This window comes from Salvelinus fontinalis, chromosome 3 (genome assembly GCF_029448725.1).
Source record: "Salvelinus fontinalis isolate EN_2023a chromosome 3, ASM2944872v1, whole genome shotgun sequence".
Lineage (NCBI taxonomy): Eukaryota > Metazoa > Chordata > Actinopteri > Salmoniformes > Salmonidae > Salvelinus > Salvelinus fontinalis.
Genome location: NC_074667.1, coordinates 35770420 through 35789041, shown reverse-complemented (window position 1 = coordinate 35789041; position 18622 = coordinate 35770420). Strand labels below are relative to the sequence as shown.

The 18622-nt window shown below is 45.2% G+C and overlaps 1 protein-coding gene across 1 annotated transcript; it reads left to right on the top strand.

Moving 5' to 3' along the window:
• The first annotated feature begins 5748 nt into the window (after window positions 1-5748).
• Window positions 5749-15526, top strand: LOC129846153 (25-hydroxyvitamin D-1 alpha hydroxylase, mitochondrial-like). The gene is made up of 9 exons (XM_055914110.1): window positions 5749-6197; window positions 8362-8552; window positions 9428-9624; window positions 9967-10167; window positions 10851-11014; window positions 11315-11481; window positions 12070-12151; window positions 12316-12513; window positions 12703-15526. The coding sequence occupies exons 1-9, from the start codon at window positions 5970-5972 to the stop codon at window positions 12820-12822; spliced, it is 1548 nt and encodes a 515-aa protein (XP_055770085.1). The 5' UTR covers window positions 5749-5969; the 3' UTR covers window positions 12823-15526.
• Window positions 15527-18622: the final 3096 nt, after the last annotated feature.

Here is an 18622-nt window from a genome sequence, read left to right as displayed (position 1 = left end):
TTTCCTCCAGCATCTTCAAAGGTCCTTTGCTGTTGTTCTGGGATTGATTTGCACTTTTCGCACAAAAGTACGTTAATCTCTAGGAGACAGAACGCATTTCCTTCCTGAGCGGAATGACGGCTGCGTAGTCCCATGGTGTTTATACTTGCGTAATATTGTTTGTACAGATGAACGTGGTACCTTCAGGTGTTTGGAAATTGCTCCCAAGGATGAACCAGAGACTTGTGGAGGTCCACAATTTTTTTTCTGAGGTCTTGGCTGATTTCTTTTGATTTTCCCATGATGTTAATCAAAGTGGTACTGAGTTTGAAGGTAGGCCTTGAAATACATCTACAGGTACACCTCCAATTGACTCAAATTATGTCAATTAGCCTATCTGAAGCTTCTAAAGCTGTGACATTATTTTCTGGAAATTTCCAAGCTGTTTAAAATGCACAGTCAACATAGTGCATGTAAACTTCTGACCCACTGGAATTGTGATACAGTGAATTATAAGTGAAATAATCTGTCTGTAAACAATTGTTGGAAAAATTACTTGTGTCATGCACAAAGTACATGTCCTAACCAACTTGCCAAAACTGTAGTTTGTTAAAAATAAATTTGTGGAGTGGATGAAAAACGAGTTTTAATGACTCCAACCTAAGTGTATTTAAACTTCAACTGTGTAATATATATTATATATTTGTACAGGAGGATAGTTGCCAGGTTCAACAAAAAACCTGTAGAATGTATTGTGTCCCCTCTCTGTTCCAAAAATAACTTGAATTCCTCCAGTCTTTTATCATGTTTTTTCTTTATACACTAATGTACAACATCTAGGGCGATGAGAGATATCCAAGTAAACATCACCATTTTTTTATTGTTTTATGAAAATGCCAGTGTCTCTCAAATATGAGGGCAATTGTCTTATACTGGGATGTATAACTTCAATTGGGGGAGTTAGAATAGTGGAATACACAAGGTTACATTTTGAAATTTGGTAGTGCATCAGCAGTTCTCCTCATGTCAATCACTGACAGTCACTCAATTAGCCCACGTCAGCCAACATTTTATAGATTGATAGGTAAGTTAGTCTAGCCAGCTATCTAAACATTTGGAGCAATCATGGCTGAGTAATCAGGGGCCCTGACCTCCAGGGGTCCCCATTGATTTTGTTAGTCCCTCTCACTCAGATATCCTTTGCACATGGCAAAATGTGTAAAATTGCAACCAAATCTTGCTTAGGGCCCCCAACAGTGACTGATGATTGGCTGAAAGAAATTGATATAACGCAAATTATGGGAGCTGTTTTGTTAGACTTCAGTGCAGCTTTTGACATTATCAATCATAGTTTGCTGCTGAAAAAACAGGTGTGTTATGGGTTTACATCCTCTGCCACACAGAGGGTGTTCTTTAATGGAAGCCTATTACTAATGACCTACAACTAGCCTTGAGTAAAGCCTATGTACGCTGATGCTTCAACATTATACGTCAGCTACCACAACAAGCGAAATCACAGCAACACTTAAAGAGCTGAAGTCAGTTTTGTAATCGATGGCTACTAATAAGCTGGTCCTAAATATAAAATAAATAAAAGCATTGTATTTGGTCCAAATCATTTGCTAAACCGCATCTAAATCTTGTAACGAATAATGTGACAATTGAGCATGTTGAGGACACTAAACTGCTTGGTGTAATGATTGACCAGGGATGGGCGACTTTGATGGGGGTCAGGGCCACAAAAAACTGAAATCATGAGGGGCTGCATCGGCTCGTGGGTCTGCGTACCCGCATCCACATCCAATAATTCCCTAAATTCTAGACCTCACCTTAATCTGGTAATGAATGGTGTGGCTGTTGAACAAGTTGAGGATATTAAATGACTTGGCGTTACCTTAGATTGTAAACTGTCATGGTCAAAACATGGATTCAATGGTTGTAAAGATGGGGAGAGGTCTGTCTGTAATAAAGAGATGCTCTGCTTTTTTGAGTCACACTCTCAACAAACCAGCCTTTTCCAGTCATATGGTCAAGTGCTGCAAAGAAAGACCTAGTTAAACTGCGACTGGCCCAGAACAGAGCCACACATCTTGCTCTTCATTGTAATCAGAGGACTAATATTAATGCTATGCATGCCAGTCTCTCTTGGCTAAAAGTTTAGGAAAGACTGACTGCATCACTTCTTCTTTTTCTAAGAAACAATGTGTTGGAAATTCCAAATTGTTTGCATAGTCAACTTACAAAGCACTGACACACACACTTACCCCACCAGACATGCCACCAGGGGTATTTTCACAGTCCGAAGGTCCAGAACAAATTCAAGGAAACGTACAGTATTATACAGAGCCAAGAGTGCATGGAACTCCATTCCATCTTACATAGTGCAAAACCTGGTTTAGAAAAACCCAAATAAAGCAACACCTCACAGCACAATGCCTCTCCCCCATGTGACCTACTTGTTGTGTGAATGTACTGACATGTATGGGTAACTGACAGATGCACACACACTACATGTTTTTAAATGTATGTCAATTGTAAAGTATTTTGTAAGACTAGCTGTTGCCCTTGGCGTTGGCTAATGGGCATCCTAATAAATTAAAAATACATTAAAAAAGGAGACAAACACACACACACACACACTCTAACACACGCACTTTACAAACAAACACATTGAAATATTGTAGTATTGTACATTTCTAATAATAATTGAGTAAGAATGTTATAATGTGTGTATGAGGTATTGTAGGCTGTTGTTTTGTTGTGATTTGTTGTAATTGTTTTAATCCTGTTTGGACCTAATAAATACTAAATAGCCTACTAAAGGCTAGAAGCGCCTCTGGGACAATCCATATTACTTTCGATTTTTATTTTACACCCCTTCAAATAAGTGGATTCAGCTATTTCAGCCACACCCATTGCTGACAGGTGAATAAAATTGAGTACACGGCCATGCAATCTCCATAGACAAACATTGGCAGTAGAATGGCCTTACTGAAGAGCTCAGTGACCTTCAACGTGGCACCATCATAGGATGCCACCTTACCAACAAGTCAGTTCATCAAATTTCTGCCCTGCTAGAGCTGCCCCGGTCAACTGTAAGTGTCGTTATTGTGAAGTGGAAACGTCTAGGAGCAACAACAACTCAGCCACGAAGTGGTAGGCCACACAAGCTCACAGAACGGGACCGTGAGTGCTTAAGCGAGTAAAAATCGTCTGTCCTCAGTTGCAACACTCACTACCGAGTTCCAAACTGCCTCTGGAAGCAACATCAATGCCAAGCGTTTGCTGGAGTGGTGCAAAGCTTGCCGCCATTGGACTCTGGAGTAGTGGAAATGCGTTCTCTGGTGTGATGAATCACGCTTCACCATCTGGCAGTCCGACGGACGAATCTGGGTTTGGCGGATGCCAAGAGAACGCTACCTGCCCGATTGCATGTCAACTGTAGAGTTTGGTGGATAAGGAATAATGGTCTGGGGCTGTTTTTTGATGTGGAAGAACTTGACTGGTCTGCACAGAGCCCTGACCTCAACCCCATCAAACACCTTTGGGATGAATTGGAATGCCGACTGCGAGCCAGGCCTAATTGTCCAACATCAGTGCCCGACCTCACTAATGCTCGTGGCTGAATGGAAGCAAGTCCCTGCAGCAATGTTCCAACATCTAGTGAAAAGCCTCCCTAGAAGAGTGGAGGCTGTTGTAGCAGCAAAAGGGGGACCAACTCCATATTAATGCCCATGATTTTGGAATGAGATGTTCGATGAGCAGGTTTCAGCCGCAGTCCTACTTATTCTTGAGCGGATGGTCAGGGGGCCGGAACAGAACTGCAAATACTTTGTAGACTGCAAATTGACCGTAAGAAGCCCAAACAAGTACAATATTTGACTAAAATATAATAATTTCAAACCATGCTTACATTTATATACTATCACGTTTTTACAGTCTTATGCACAACAATTAAAATAGATACAATAAAATAAAAACGCTAAAAAAATCTGAGAATTTGGGGAACTAGAAGGTAAATTACTAGAATAATGGTTTCCCACTGACTGGCCGTGTGGACATGCAAATTAGCCACAAAAAGCTTGGCTTGGTTAGCGTCGTAGATATTTCAGTGTTCGATCATTCTCTGAAAATGGCATCCGGGGAAAGGGCTTTCTGGCTTGAACTATAGAAGCATAAGAGCAAACGTCAAACCAGATTCCAAGTAGGCCTATGATCACTATTACTTCATGGTGCGAGGCGCACACATGGCGTCTGGCACGCATCCACTTCAATGAAAGCGGGTCAGGATTTTCTCTCTCGTGCTCGCGCAATGGCGGAGGCGAGCCCCAACAGGAAAACCCCGAGTCAGCAAGTAGCCTAATCCACGTAGTCTATTGCAATACATTCTCAGTAGACCATTTATGAGCAAATAATTCGGAGTTTTAGCGAGTCCTTGAATTCAGACGCCAATAATTGGATAGACGTATTGCTCGACACCTACAGGACATTCTAAAATGTCAGGATCAATCATTTTATAAAATGTGTCATGGGTTTTTCTAGAGTCACTGAAATACAATACATTAACCCCATTAAAACAAAGCATATCCCTTACAGAATACCCGAATATTCTTTAGTAAACGGCCTGACATATGATTTTGATATTGCATGTTTGTTTCATACTCATGCAAGTGTAGAATTACTTATCCACACCAAATAAACATAATAGAATAGGAGTAGAATACAAACGGTAGACTACACCCGCTGCAACCTGGTCTCAAAGAATGTTGTATTATTCTGTACATATATAACAGTTCAACTATACATCCGTCCCCTCGCCCCGACCCGGGCGCGAACCACGGACCCTCTGCACACATCAACAACAGTCACCCACGAAGCATCGTTACCCATCGCTTCACAAAAGCCGTGGCCCTTGCAGAGCAAGGGGAACCACTGCTTCAAGGTCTCAGAGCAAGTGACATCACCGATTGAAAGGCTATTAGCTCGCATCACCGCTAACTAGATAGCCATTTCACATCCGTTACACATACATTTGAGAAAATGCTCCATTTAGTAAGACGTTACGTTTCATATGGTATGTATTAATTTGTGGATGTCCATCATCCATTTCGTGTGATTTGTAACGAATTACAGCAGCTACTCTTCTTGTGGTCCAGCACAATGTTACAAATTTGCTAAATGTACAATATGTTACGAAATCCAATTTATTGTGGCTAATGTTAAGGTTAGGAGTTAGGTTAAAGGGTTAAGGTTAGGGGAAGGGTTAGCTAAAGTGGTTAAGGTTAGGGTTAGCTAACAAACTAAGTAGTTGCAAAATTGCTCAAAAGTAGTAAGTAGCTGAAAAGTTGCTCAAATGCTAAGATTGTCCACGATGAGATTCAAACATTCAACCCTTGGGTTGCTAGACATTCACGTTATATGCCCACCTATTCATCCATCCATCCATCCCAATCAACCACTCTCCTTTCGTTTTTACCTTAAGTAACCTTCTGTCTTATGTAACCATACCAAACATAATATAGCATACTAATTTGATTGTCCCGGAATCACGTTTACTAAGTTACTTCTAGTGTATGAGACCAGGCTGTATTTATGGCAACGCATCTTATTATGCATTATCTGTTTGTTATTAATTTCCTCCTAATGGCCTAGCCCGAAAGTAGTTTCTAGGCAACCTCCATCCGTGTCTGAGAAAAATACAGAAAAAAATATTATTTACCTTCCATGTGTGCGGTACTTTGGGTTAGTCTGACTTTTGCGATCTGGACACACCTTCCAAATAGTCCACGCCTACTGCGTCCAAAACCTTGGTACTGGGTGGGGACGACGCCAGGATTCGCTTTAATTGGCCCCCAATGAGAAACTTAACAACTCTATGTCGCGCAGGTCCCAGTCCGACATGGGTCGAGCGATATAAATAGTGTCTTGGTGCCTTGGTGAAAGATGAGCACCGACACCCGATAGACTTGCATGTTTTTCCCTACCAGTACATGGACATAGCGAAAAGGATGCTGCAGCAAGCCCTCAAAGTGTCTGGTCGCAGTATGACCCCGCTCATCAAGTGGATGGAGAATTGGGCTGAGAGCTCAGTTGGCCGGAATAAGACAGAGGCGGCGCACAGGGTGAAAAGCCTGGAGGAAATGCCGGGTCCCACCGTCGCCAAATTTGCCTGGGACCTGTTCGCCAAACGGGGACTGTCCCGCCTCCACGAGCTGCAGGTAAATTATTTTGATGACTTGTTCATTTTTTTTCTTTTTAGATTTTCTTTCTATTAAAGCAAGACAGGCGCGTAAATGTATGGGATTAGTGTTTCATAATGTCTGATAAACAACAATACCATAAGGAATGTTTTATTGGCAGATTTAACTGGTCATCACACATTGTCTTGTAATAGATACGTTATGACATTGGTGCTGTAGGGCAAACACTCTGTCACAGCCTCTCCTTACATGTAGGCTACTGTATAACTTTACCACCAGTGTGTAATGTAATTGCCCAGCAATTAAAAAGCAATGAGAGGGCCAACATAAGCTATACTGTGATGACCTAAATGCACCAGACATGCAGTTGCATATGGATAGACTATGTTAGATAAATGGTATACATACATCAGTTCTCTTACACTGATAGGGCATTGTGCAGGAAAGTGCCTTAGGCCACTAGGGCACTTTTCTGTGCTTTGGGAAGTACCTGCTGCCTCATAGGTGTAGATGGGGAGCACAACGAGCAAAGCACAAAGCTTTCCATCACAGCTTGACAGGCGCTCCCAAAGCTTTGAAAATGTTTCTAAAGATTTTGTCCATACACTTTACATCAAGCAGCTTTAATACAACAGGTTTAGACCTTAGTGAAATGCTTACTTACAGGCCCTTAACCAACAATGCAGTTTTAAGAAAAATACGTGTTATGTAAAAAATAGATAAGTAAAAAATTAAAGAGCAGCAGTAAAATAACAATAGCAAGGCTATATACAGGGGGTACCGGTACAGAGTAAATGTGCGGGGGCACCAGTTAGTCGAGGTAATTGAGGTAATATGTACATGTAGGTAGAGTTAAAGTGACTATGCATAGATAATAAACAGAGTAGCAGCAGCAGCGTAAAAGGGGGGGGGGGGGGGGGGGCAATGCAAATAGTCTGGGTAACCATTTGATTAGCTGTTCAGGATTCTTATGGCTTGGGGGTCGAAGCTGATAAGAAGCCTTTTGGACCTAGACTTTGCACTCCGGTACCGCTGCCGTGCTGTAGAGAACAGTCTATGACTAGGGTGGCTGGAGTCTTTTTTTAGGGGCCTTCCTCTAACACCACCTGGTATAGAGGTCCTGGATGGCAGGAAGCTTGCCCCCAGTGATGTACTGGGCCGTATGCACTACCCTCTGTAGTGCCTTGCGGGCGAAGGCCGAGCAGTTGCCATACCAGGCAGTGATGCAACCAGTCAGGATGCTCTCGATGGTGCAGCTGTAGAACTTTTTGGGGATCTGAGGACCCATGTCAAATGTTTTCAGTCAATCTTTTTTGTGCCCCCTTCACGACTGTCTTGGTGTGTTTGGACCATGATAGTTTGTTGGTGATGTGGACACCAAGTAACTTGGAGCTCTCAACCTGCTCCACTACAGCCCCGTCGATGAGAATGGGGTCATGCTCGGTCCTCCTTTTCCTGTGGTCCACAATCATCTCCTTTCTCTTGATCACGTTGAGGGAGAGATTGTTGTCCTGACACCACACGGCCAGGTCTCTGACCTCCTTATAGGCTGTCTCATCGTTGTCTGTGATCAGGCCAACCACTGTTGTGCCACCTGCGAACTTAATGATGGTGTTGGAGTCGTGCCTGGCCATGCAGTTATGTGTGAACAAGGAGTACAGGAGGGGACTGAGCACACGCACCCCTGAGGGGCCCCTGTGTTGATGATCAGTGTGGCAGATGTGTTGATGCCTACCCTTACCACCTGGGGGGCGGCCCATCAGGAAGTCCAGGATCCAGTTGCAGAAGGAGGTGTAGTAGTCTGTGATAGTTTGCAAGCCCCGCCACATCCGACGAGCATCGGAGCCGGTGTAGTACGATTCAATCTTTATCCTGTATTGACGCTTTGCCTGTTTGATGGTTCGTCGGAGGGCAAAGCAGGATTCCTTATATGCTTCCGGGTTAGAGTCCCGCTCCTTGAAAGTGGCCGCTCTACCCTTTAGCTCAGTGTGGATGTTGCCTGTAATCCATGGCTTCTGGTTGGGGTATGTATGTACAGTCATAGAACTGTAGCTAGGTCTGCTCACAATATGTTGATGCTACATCCATAGAAATAGATTATTTCTAATTTTATGGATGGTTCCATCTCCAGTGAATCATGCCATCTATATGCGTTGTGTACTAATGTGTTGTCTTCTCCCAGATTGAGGGTGTGAAGCGCTATGGGCCGATGTGGAAGGCCAGCTTCGGCCCCATCCTGACGGTGCACGTGGCAGAGCCAGCCCTGATTGAGCAAGTGCTGAGGCAGGAGGGCAAGACCCCCATCCGCTCTGACCTCTCCTCCTGGAAGGACTACAGGAAACAACGAGGTCATGGCTACGGACTGCTCACAGCGTGGGTACCATTACTCTCCTCCTCTGCTGTCTCCCCTCCCATGCTTGTCATTCTAATCTTAGCTGTTCTGACATCAGGTTTGTGTGCTGTTGACAGGAAGCAGGAAAGATTAACAGAGATGAAACAAAGACTTAAAGGGATACTTCAGGATTTTGTCAATGAAGCCCTTTATCTACTTCCCTAGAGTCTGATGAACTCGTGGATACCATGTTTCTGTGTGCAGTTTAAAGGAAGTTGCTAACTTGCATTAGCACAATTGCTAACTAGTGTTTAGGGCAATGAATGGAAGTCTATGGTATCGACATCCAGTCATTGTGCTAACACTAGTTAGCAGTGGCTAGCGAAACTACCTCTAACTTCCTTCATACTGGATGCAGAGACATACAAATGGTATCCATGAGTTTGCCAAAATCCTGAAGTATCCCTTTAAGACAAAGGACTAATTGGTCTAGAAGCCAGACAGGCACAGACAGAGACTCAGGAAAGAGACAGATGTCAGCCTTTGATCTATTATTACCTATGGGTTATAACCTAATGAGCAGGAATATGAAAATGCTCACAGTTCAATTACAGTTCAATCAAGTTACAGTTCAACTGTACAGTTACAGTTGGCTCAGCCTGTATAAAACATGTAAACTATTGGATGTTTGCTGTGCAAACTCATTGATGACATTATTTTCTGTTTACCTTCCTTAGGGTTGAAAAATCGCTGGGAACTTTAAATAAATTCCCTGGTTTTCCAAAAAACCTGGTTGGAGGATTCCGGATTTCCTGCTTATTCCCTCCTTATTACAGGAATTTTCGGGAAAGTCATGGAATTTATTGAAAGTTCCAGGAATTTTGCAACGCTAACCTTGACATTTTTTTGACGTAAGTGAAGGGGAGGAGTGGCAGGCGGTGCGGAGTCTCCTGGGGAAGCACATGCTACATCCAAAGGCGGTGGAGGCCTACGACACCACTCTAAATGCCGTTGTTGATGACCTCATTGCTAAGCTCCGCCTCAGCAGGCGCCAGGACCCCTGCGGTCTCGTCCCGAACATCAGCAGTGAGTTCTACCGCTTCGGCCTCGAAGGTAAGACCTATTTGCACTCAACCTGTTCTCCTTGTTTTTATTTTTACTTTTACACGGTGGCATATGAGTTCAGCATCCGAGGTCAGGTGTGAGGTTATCTGAGATCAGTCCTGTAATAAGACACAAGATCAGGAAGCAACTTTATTGTATCAATGTCAATTAGCATTGTGGGCTTCTAGTTTAGTCTATTACCACCACTTACTTGTGTATGGTAGGATAGGGTACTCTGACAAGTCTATAATAGGCTTGATTGGATCTGTATTACAGAGTGAAACAAAGCCCTTCCGGAAAGCCCTTCAAACCCTTCTCACCCTTGACCTGTGCCTGTCTTCCTCTCTGCAGGGATCTCCTCAGTCTTGTTCGAGACCAAGATTGGTTGCCTAGACCCTGTGGTTCCCACGGAGACAGAGTGTTTCATCCAGTCCATTAACACCATGTTTGTCATGACACTCCTCACCATGGCTATGCCCGCCTGGTTACACAAGCTGTTCCCCATGCCCTGGGACACTTTCTGCCAATGCTGGGACTACATTTTCCAATTCGGTGAGCTGCCATCTTTGATAGCCTCATACTATTGTTACATATTGTGTATTTATTCCTTGTGTTATTATCATTCTATTATAAAATGTTTTCCCTCTGCATTGTTGGGAAGGGCCCATAAGTAAGCATGTCACTGTTAGTCTACAACTGTTGTTTACGAAGCATGTGACAAATAAAATTGCTCCACCTTGGTTTAATTCTGTCAACTCTTTAGTACATGTCACCTCTTACATTAGATCTTTTTAACCCCACTGACCTACTTATAATTATTAGATGCCCCCAGTGGTTAGTTACACTCTACGGATCGATTTCTAGTAACTTGCTATAAATCGTTCCCATTCAATAGGACCCATAGTGTGTGTGGCTGCCTTCCATTCATCACCTGTAATCCCTGTAGTAAGCTTTCCCGGAGGTCTATTTTTTCATTTCCAAGCTGTACAGATTCCCTTAGTTGGACTAGAGCTCCTTCAGACCTGGGTTCAAAAACTATTTGAAATACTTCAGCTGGAATTGATTGATGATTGCTGCTATGGAACCAATGCAAGCCCCGCCCATCTGGCATTCATTAGGCTAAAGCAAACGCTGAAAGTATTTAAAATATTTAAAATAGTATTTGAACATGAGATTTTTTAAATAGTATCTGAGATTTTTTACTCTGATCTGACTCCTGATCTCTCTCCTTGCAGCTAAAGGTCACATTGACCAGCGTCTGAAGGAGGAAGCGGAGAAGGTGGCGCGGGGAGAGGAGGTGGAGGGGCGATATCTGACCTACTTCCTGACCCGCACAGGGCTGCCCATGAAGACGGTGTACAGCAACGTCACTGAGATGCTTCTGGCTGGGGTGGACACGGTGAAGAAAATCTCTCATGTCTTCTTCCTCTTGCATCTCTCCCTCCTTATTGTCTTCTCTGTCCTAATCGCTCCATCTTTGAGCCTGCTCTTTACTATTAGTTTATAAAATATCCAATAGTCATACATCTCCACTTCCTCTCACTCCTAGTCAAAAGTATACTATATCATTGAGTAAATCACAGCATACGACTTCTTCTTAAGCTGTAAGGAGCTCACTATCCTCTCCATCCACTGCTAGTGACCTTATGGTGAATGATCTTTCTGTCGTACTGACCTGTTGTGTCCTGTGTGGGTTCAGATCTCCAGCACCATGTCCTGGTCCCTGTACGAACTATCTCGGCACCCCGAGGTGCAGGCCTCGCTGAGGGAGGAGGTACTGGCCGTGATGGGGGGTCGGAGGGTGCCCGGGGCTGTAGACGTGGCTCGCATGCCCCTCATGAAGGCTGTGGTGAAGGAGGTGCTCAGGTAAGTGCTCATAGCTCCTCATTATATAATTAAGGGGAGCTCATTTCATCCACTACCATTTTTTTTTAATTTTTTTAATTTTTTAATTTTATCCCATTTTCTCCCCAATTTTTCGTGGTATCCAATCGCTAGTAATTACTACCTTGTCTCATCGCTACAACTTCCGTACGGTCTCGGGAGAGACGAAGGTTGAAAGCCATGCGTCCTCCGAAGCACAACCCAACCAGCCGTACTGCTTCTTTAACACAGCGCGCCTCCAACCCGGAAGCCAGCCGCACCAATGTGTCGGAGGAAACACCGTGTACCTGGCCCCCCTTGGCTGGCGCGCACTGCGCCCGGCCCGCCACAGGAGTCGCTGGAGCGCGATGAGACAAGGATATCCCTACCGGCCAAACCCTCCCTACCCCGGACGACGCTATGCCAATTGTGCGTCGCCCCACGGACCTCCCGGTCGCGGCCGGCTGCGACAGAGCCTATCCACTACCAATTTGAATGAACTATGTACCCCTGATTCAATCAACTACAACCAATCGATCAATCATTAGACTGATCAGTCACACTGACATTGTTATGTTTTGGCTTCTCCAGACTTTATCCTGTTATTGCGGCCAATGCCAGGGTCATCGCTGACAAAGACATCCAGGTCGGAGGCTACCTCCTCCCCAAAAACGTAAGTGTTGACGTGATGTTGAGTGCTTCTTTGTCCAAATTTTTTGAACAATCTGATGTAATATTAAGGTGGGAAGAAGGCAAACATATGCAATGATAGGATTTTACCAAGGTTTTTTAAAACTGATTCCTACCAACAGTATGTCAAAATCCTATCCTATCCAGACTCTGATCACCCTCTGCCACTTCGCCACATCCCGGAATGCAGCATTTTTCCCGAACCCGGATACATTCCAGCCCTATCGCTGGCTGAACCGGTACAAAGACCACCACCCTTACGCCTCAGTGCCCTTCGGCGTGGGCAAACGCAGCTGCATCGGCCGCCGCATCGCAGAGCTGGAGGTCTACCTGGCACTGGCACGAGTGAGTAGATCTTTGGTCACTTTTACAGCTAGGCTTTGGCAGTGAGGTTCTCTGGAAATGACATATAATTTCCATAGCGTTTTGAGTCCCAGTACATTTTCATCCTCATAGTGGACTTCCATTCTTCCAAGTACTGTACACGTGAGGGGCGCCCTCTCATTTTCTCAACCCCTCTCCTGGTCCCCTCAGATTCTGATGCAGTTTGATGTAAAGCCCGATCCAGAAGGCAGTGGTGCAGCAGTCAAACCCATGACCCGGACACTGCTTGTGCCGGAGAGCGATATCAACCTGCAGTTCATCGAGAGATGAGCCAATGACATGCTGAACACTAGCTATGTGCATTTGACAGTGACTGACAATCCCAGTCTCTCAGAGTGAGACAGATGGGAGCACTGGGGGAGAAAGAGGGCCCAACTGAAGCTGAAACACCGCAGGCCTCAACCCACAGACCAGGCCCTCAGACCCTCAGAACTCAAGCCCAGATGGTTTGGGCTTAGTACTTTAATGACAAGGGATTTTCCATCTCAATACCAGGTTGATTACCCTTGCACCACTTAAACTTTGTGCTTTATTCAATAATGCTCATGAATGCAATATCACTTAAACTTACTTGTGGTTTAGATTGTAGCCAATGACATTACCAGTAGCCAATGATATTACCAGTGGGATCTCTGATAACTACATTATATTCCTCTCACCTAACTAGACATGAATTTCAATTTTACAAAATTCAGTTGCAAGTATGCATCTTGATCATAGCATGTAATGGTCAGTCCACCAAAAGCAGAATCACCCCTTTTAGGCAGTCTTCAATATTAATTTATTATAGGCCTATTTGTGTACAGTACCAGTAAAACATTTGGACACACCTACTCATTCAAGAGTATTTTTGTAAAAAAATGTTTTACTATTTTCTACATTGTAGAATAATAGTGAAGACATCAACACTATGAAATAACACATATGGAATCATGTAGTAACCAAAAAAGTGTTAAATCAAATCCAAATATATTTTATATTTGAGATTCTTCAAAGTAGCCACCCTTTGCCTTGATAACAGCTTTGCACACTCTTGGCATTCTCTGAACCAGCTTCATGAGGTAGTCACCTGGAATGCATTTCAATTAACAGGTGTGTCTTGTTAAAAGTTCATTTGTAGAATTTATTTTAATGCATTTGATCCAATCAGTTGGGTTGTGACAAGGTAGGGGTGATATACAGAAGATAGCCCTATTTGGTAAAATACCAAGTCCATACTATGGCAAGAACAGCTCAAATAAGCAAAGAGAAACGACAGTCCATCATTACTTTAAGACATGAAGGTCAGTCAATCCGGAAAATGTCAAGAACTTTGAAAGTTTCTCGAAGTGCAGTCAATGATGAAACTGGCTCTCATGAGGATCGCCACAGGAAAGGAAGACCCAGAGTTACCTCTGCTGCAGAAGATACGTTCATTAGAGTTACCAGCCTCAGAAATTGCAACCCAAATAACTGCTTCACAGAGTTCCAGTAACAGACACATCTCAACCTCAACTGTTCAGAGGAGACAGCGTGAGTCAGGACTTCATGGTCGAATTGCTACAAAGAAACCACTACTAAAGGACACCAATAGGAAGAAGAGACTTGCTTGGGCCAAGAAACACGAGTAATGGACATTAGACCGGTGTAAATCTGTCCTTTGGTCTGAACAGTCCAAATGTGAGATTTCTGGTTCCAACCGCCGTGTCTTTGAGACGCAGAGTATGCGAACGGATAATCTCGGCATGTGTGTTTCCCACCGTGAAGCATGGAGGAGGTGGTGATATGGTGTGGGGGTGCTTTGATGGTGACACTGTCATTGATTTATTTAGAATTCAAGCCACACTTAACCAGCATAGCTACCACAGCATTCTGCAGCGATACGCCATCCCATCTGGTTTGTGCTTAGTGGGACGATTACTTGTTTTTCAACAAGACAATGACCTAACACACCTCCAGGCTGTGTAAGGGATATTTGACCAAGAAGGAGAGTGATGGAGTGCTTCATCAGATGACCTGGCCTCCACAATCACCCGACCTCAACCCAATTGAGATGGTTTGGGATGAGTTGGAACCGCAGAGTGAAGGAAAAGCAGCCAACAAGTGCTCAGCATATGTGGGAACTTCTTCAAGACTGTTGGAAAAGCATTCAAGGTGAAGCTGATTGAGAAAATGCCAAGAGTGTGCAAAGCTGTCATCAAGGCAAAAGGTGGCTACTTTGAAGAATCTCAAATATAAAATATATTTGGATTTGATTAACACTTTTTTGGTTACTACATGATTCCATATGTGTTATTTCATAGTGTTGATGTCTTTTCCATGTGTGTAATTTCATAGTTTTTTTTGTTTACAGCTGTGTTGGTCATGCATTGTTCTGTTCATAACCAGAACAGTTGTAACTCATTCCTTAGCTTAGACAAACAGAAAGCAACTTATTCCTCTCTAATTTAAATCATAGATTGGCAGAGGCCAAGGCAAACCCAACTTCAGTTGCATTTATTAATGTTTATGCATTGCTGATGAAGATGCTATAAAATGCTTATAAATATGCCATGTACTGCCTTTAGAAGAGTGTTATTGAATTATTATTAGTTTGGACAAAACTGTGATGTTTCTATCAGAATGGTGCTCATATGGTGCTTATATAGTGCTCATTAGAGTCTTAGTGAAAAATGGCAGCTGGTGGGACTAACATGGTGCTTCATATCCTCCCACCTGGGTTACTCTGTTTACAAACACTTTTGTCTTTCTAAAAGTCTTATCTTATATGAAGTCATACTCAGTTGTACAAAACTATGTATCCTCTGTGAGTTGTCTGTATCTCTTACGTCAAAAGAATTATTTGTGTGTTAGCCTTTTTCTACATCTAGAACCTGATGTGACTTGTATGATGTGGTGCTTCAAAATGCTTCTTTCTCTGTTGGCATAACACATTATAAAAAGGTTAAAAAATAATTTTGTAATTATTCGCTATTAAAAGAATGTCATACATGTATGCATGGTCTTCTGTTTTCCTAGAAATGTGAAAGTCACGCTACCTTGGGGCATATTTTCCTGTCAGGCATTCTGGTTGTAGCTTGTCTGTGGTTCAAACTGATGGGATAATATTTAGACATGAAGGCAGGTGATTCTGGGAATGCCGCTGCTGGGTATCGCTGTTCCTGTGAGACGTGTCTGTGGGGACATTCATTGATCTACCTACTGTACATTAGTGCTAAGTTTGCAGGTCAACAGTATGCATCACATAACCGCTCTACCCCCACTTACATTCTACAAAACCCTCATCCTCCTATCTAATCTTTGGCTGCCCTGTGGATGACTGATGAGAGTGACGGTTTTTTACAAAACCCCTGACTGTCCAAAAAGACCCCAATCACACTGGAACAAAGGTTGACTGACAGGAATCAACCCTCTAGATTAGAAGTTATGTTAAAGGGTACACTGCAGTAAGAGGTCTACTCACGTAATGTGTTCTTGTGATTGGTATTTTACTCAGAAAGAGATGCATACCCAACACACTTTACCTGCAATTAAACTTGCTTCACTCTCCAAAATGTTCTGGTTATGAACAGAACAATGCATGACCAATACAGCAGTAAACATACTGTGCATGTTCTAGTATTATACATGAATAGGCCTATAATTCTTATTGAAGACTGCCTAAAGGGGTGGTTGTGGTTTTGGTGGATTGAAATGCCAGAGCAAAAACATCTATAGCCGGTGGCTGTTTGTCACGTTCCTGACCTGTTTTCTGTTGTTTGGTATGCGTTTAATTGGTCAGGGTGTGAGTTGGGGTGGGTAGTCTAGGTTATGTGTTTTCTATGTTGGGTTAATGGTTTGCCTGGTATGGTTCTCAATTAGAGGTCAGGTGTTTGACGTTTCCTCTGATTGAGAGCCATATTAAGGTAGGTTGTTCTCACTGTTTGTTTGTGGGTGATTGTTCCTGTGTCTGTGTTTTTCACATGGGACTGTTTCGTTTGTTCGTTCATTTTAGGTAGTCTGTTCCTGTTCGTGCGTTCTTCGTCTATATGTAAGTTTGTTTGTTTCAGGTCTGTTGCCTTCGTTTATTGTTTTGTAGTTTGTTCTAGTTTTTTCGTGTTTCGTCTGTCATTTAAATAAATCGTTATGTATTCATCACCCGCTGCGCCTTGGTCCGTTCATGCACCACAAGACGAACGTTACAGAATCACCCACCAAACCCGGATCAAGCAGCGGGTTAACGGGCAGCAGCGACGGCAGCAGTGGGTCAAGGAGGAATGGACATGGGAGGAGATTCTGGACGGAGAAGGACCCTGGGCAGAGCCAGAGGAGCTGGAGGCATCTAAAGCGGACCATTATGAGGCGCTAGCAAGGCAGAGCGGCTGGAAGCCCGAGAGGCCAAAAAAGGGTAGCTAAAGGGTAGTGTGGCAAAGTCAGGTAGGAGACCTGCGCCAACTTCCCGGGCTTACCGTGGAGAGCGAGAGTACGGGCAGACACCGTGTTACGCAGTAGAGCGCATGGTGTCTCCTGTACGTGTTCATAGCCCGGTGCGGGTTATTCCACCTCCCCGCACTAGCCGGGCTAGAGTGAGCATTGAGCCAAGTGCCATGAAGCCGGCTCAACATATCTGGCCTCCAGTACGTCTCCTCGGGCCGGTGTACATGGCACCAGCCTTACGCATTGTGTCCCCGGTTCGCCAACACAGCCCAGTGCGGGTTATTCCACCTCCCCACACTGGATGGGCTACGGGGAGCATGCAACCAGGTAAGGTTGGGCAGGCTCAGTGCTCAAGGGAGCCAGTACGCCTGCACGGTCCGGTATATCCGGCGCCACCTTCCCGCCCCAGCTCAGTACCACCAGTGCCTACACTACGCACCAGGCTTCCAGTGCGTCTCCAGAGCCCTGTTCCTCCTCCACGCACTCTCCCTGTGGTGCGTGTCTCCAGCCCAGTACCTCCAGTTCCGGCATCACGCACCAAGCCTCCTGTGCGTCTCCAGAGCCCTGTACGCACTGTTCCTTCTCCCCCGCACTCGCCCTGAGGTGCGTGCCCTCAGCCCGGTACCTCCAGTTCCGGTACCACGCACCAGGCATATAGTGCGCATCGAGAGTCCAGTGTGCCCTGTTCCTGCTCCCCGCACTAGCCTTGAGGTGCGTGTCTCCAGTCCGGTACCACCTGTTCCGGCACCACGCACTAGGCCTACTGTGCGCCTCAGCAGGTCAGAGTCGGCCGTCTGCCCAACGCCGCCTGCATTGCTCGTCTGCCCAGCATCGTCTGAGCCATCTGTCTGCCCAGCATCGTCTGAGCCATCCGTCTGTCCAGCGCCGTCTGAGCCGTCTGTCCAGCGCCGTCTGAGCCATCCGACTGCCCAGCGCCGTCTGAGCCATCTGTCTGCCCAGCGCCTTCTGAGCCATCCGTCTGCCACGAGCCATTAGAGCTGCCCGTCTGTCCCGAGCCATTAGAGCCGTCCGTCAGTCAGGAGCCGCTAGAGCCGTCCGTCAGTCAGGAGCTGCCAGAGCCGCCAGCCAGTCAGGAGCTGCCAGAGCCGCCAGCCAGTCAGGAGCTGCCAGAGCCGCCAGCCAGTCATGAGCTGCCAGAGCCGCCAGCCAGTCAGGAGCTGCCAGAGCTGCCCTTCAGTCATGAGCTGCCCTTCAGTCATGAGCTGCCCTTCAGTCATGAGCTGCCCTCCAGTCATGAGCTGCCCACCAGTCATGAGCTGCCCACCAGTCATGAGCTGCCCACCAGTCATGAGCTGCCCACCAGTCATGAGCTGCCCTCCAGTCATGAGCTGTTCTACAGTCCGGAGCTGTCACTCAGTCCGGAGCTGCCACTCAGTCCGGAGCTGCCACTCAGTCCGGAGCTGCCACTCAGTCCGGAGCTGCCACTCAGTCCGGAGCTGCCACTCAGTCCGGAGCTGCCACTAGTCCAGAGTTGTCCCTCTGTCCTAAGCTACCTCTTTGTCCTGAGCTACCTCTTTGTCCTGAGCTACCTCTTTGTCCTGAGCTACCTCTCTGTCCTGAGTTGTCTCCTCTATTTAGGAGGGGTGTTGGTGAAGGTTCCTGGACCATGGTCGGGGGCGAGGGTCGCCACTCTAGGGACGCTAAGGAGAGGGAC

What these genes read in the sequence shown, in the direction of transcription:
- LOC129846153 (XM_055914110.1), top strand. Translation starts at nt 5,970, where the DNA reads ATGGACATAGCGAAAAGGATGCTGCAGCAAGCCCTCAAAGTGTCTGGT. An exon ending in GGCTACGGACTGCTCACAGC is followed by an intron (nt 8,553 to 9,427) that starts GTGGGTACCATT and finishes TTTTGACGTAAG; the next exon opens with TGAAGGGGAGGAGTGGCAGG. An exon ending in TTCTGGCTGGGGTGGACACG is followed by an intron (nt 11,015 to 11,314) that starts GTGAAGAAAATC and finishes GTGTGGGTTCAG; the next exon opens with ATCTCCAGCACCATGTCCTG.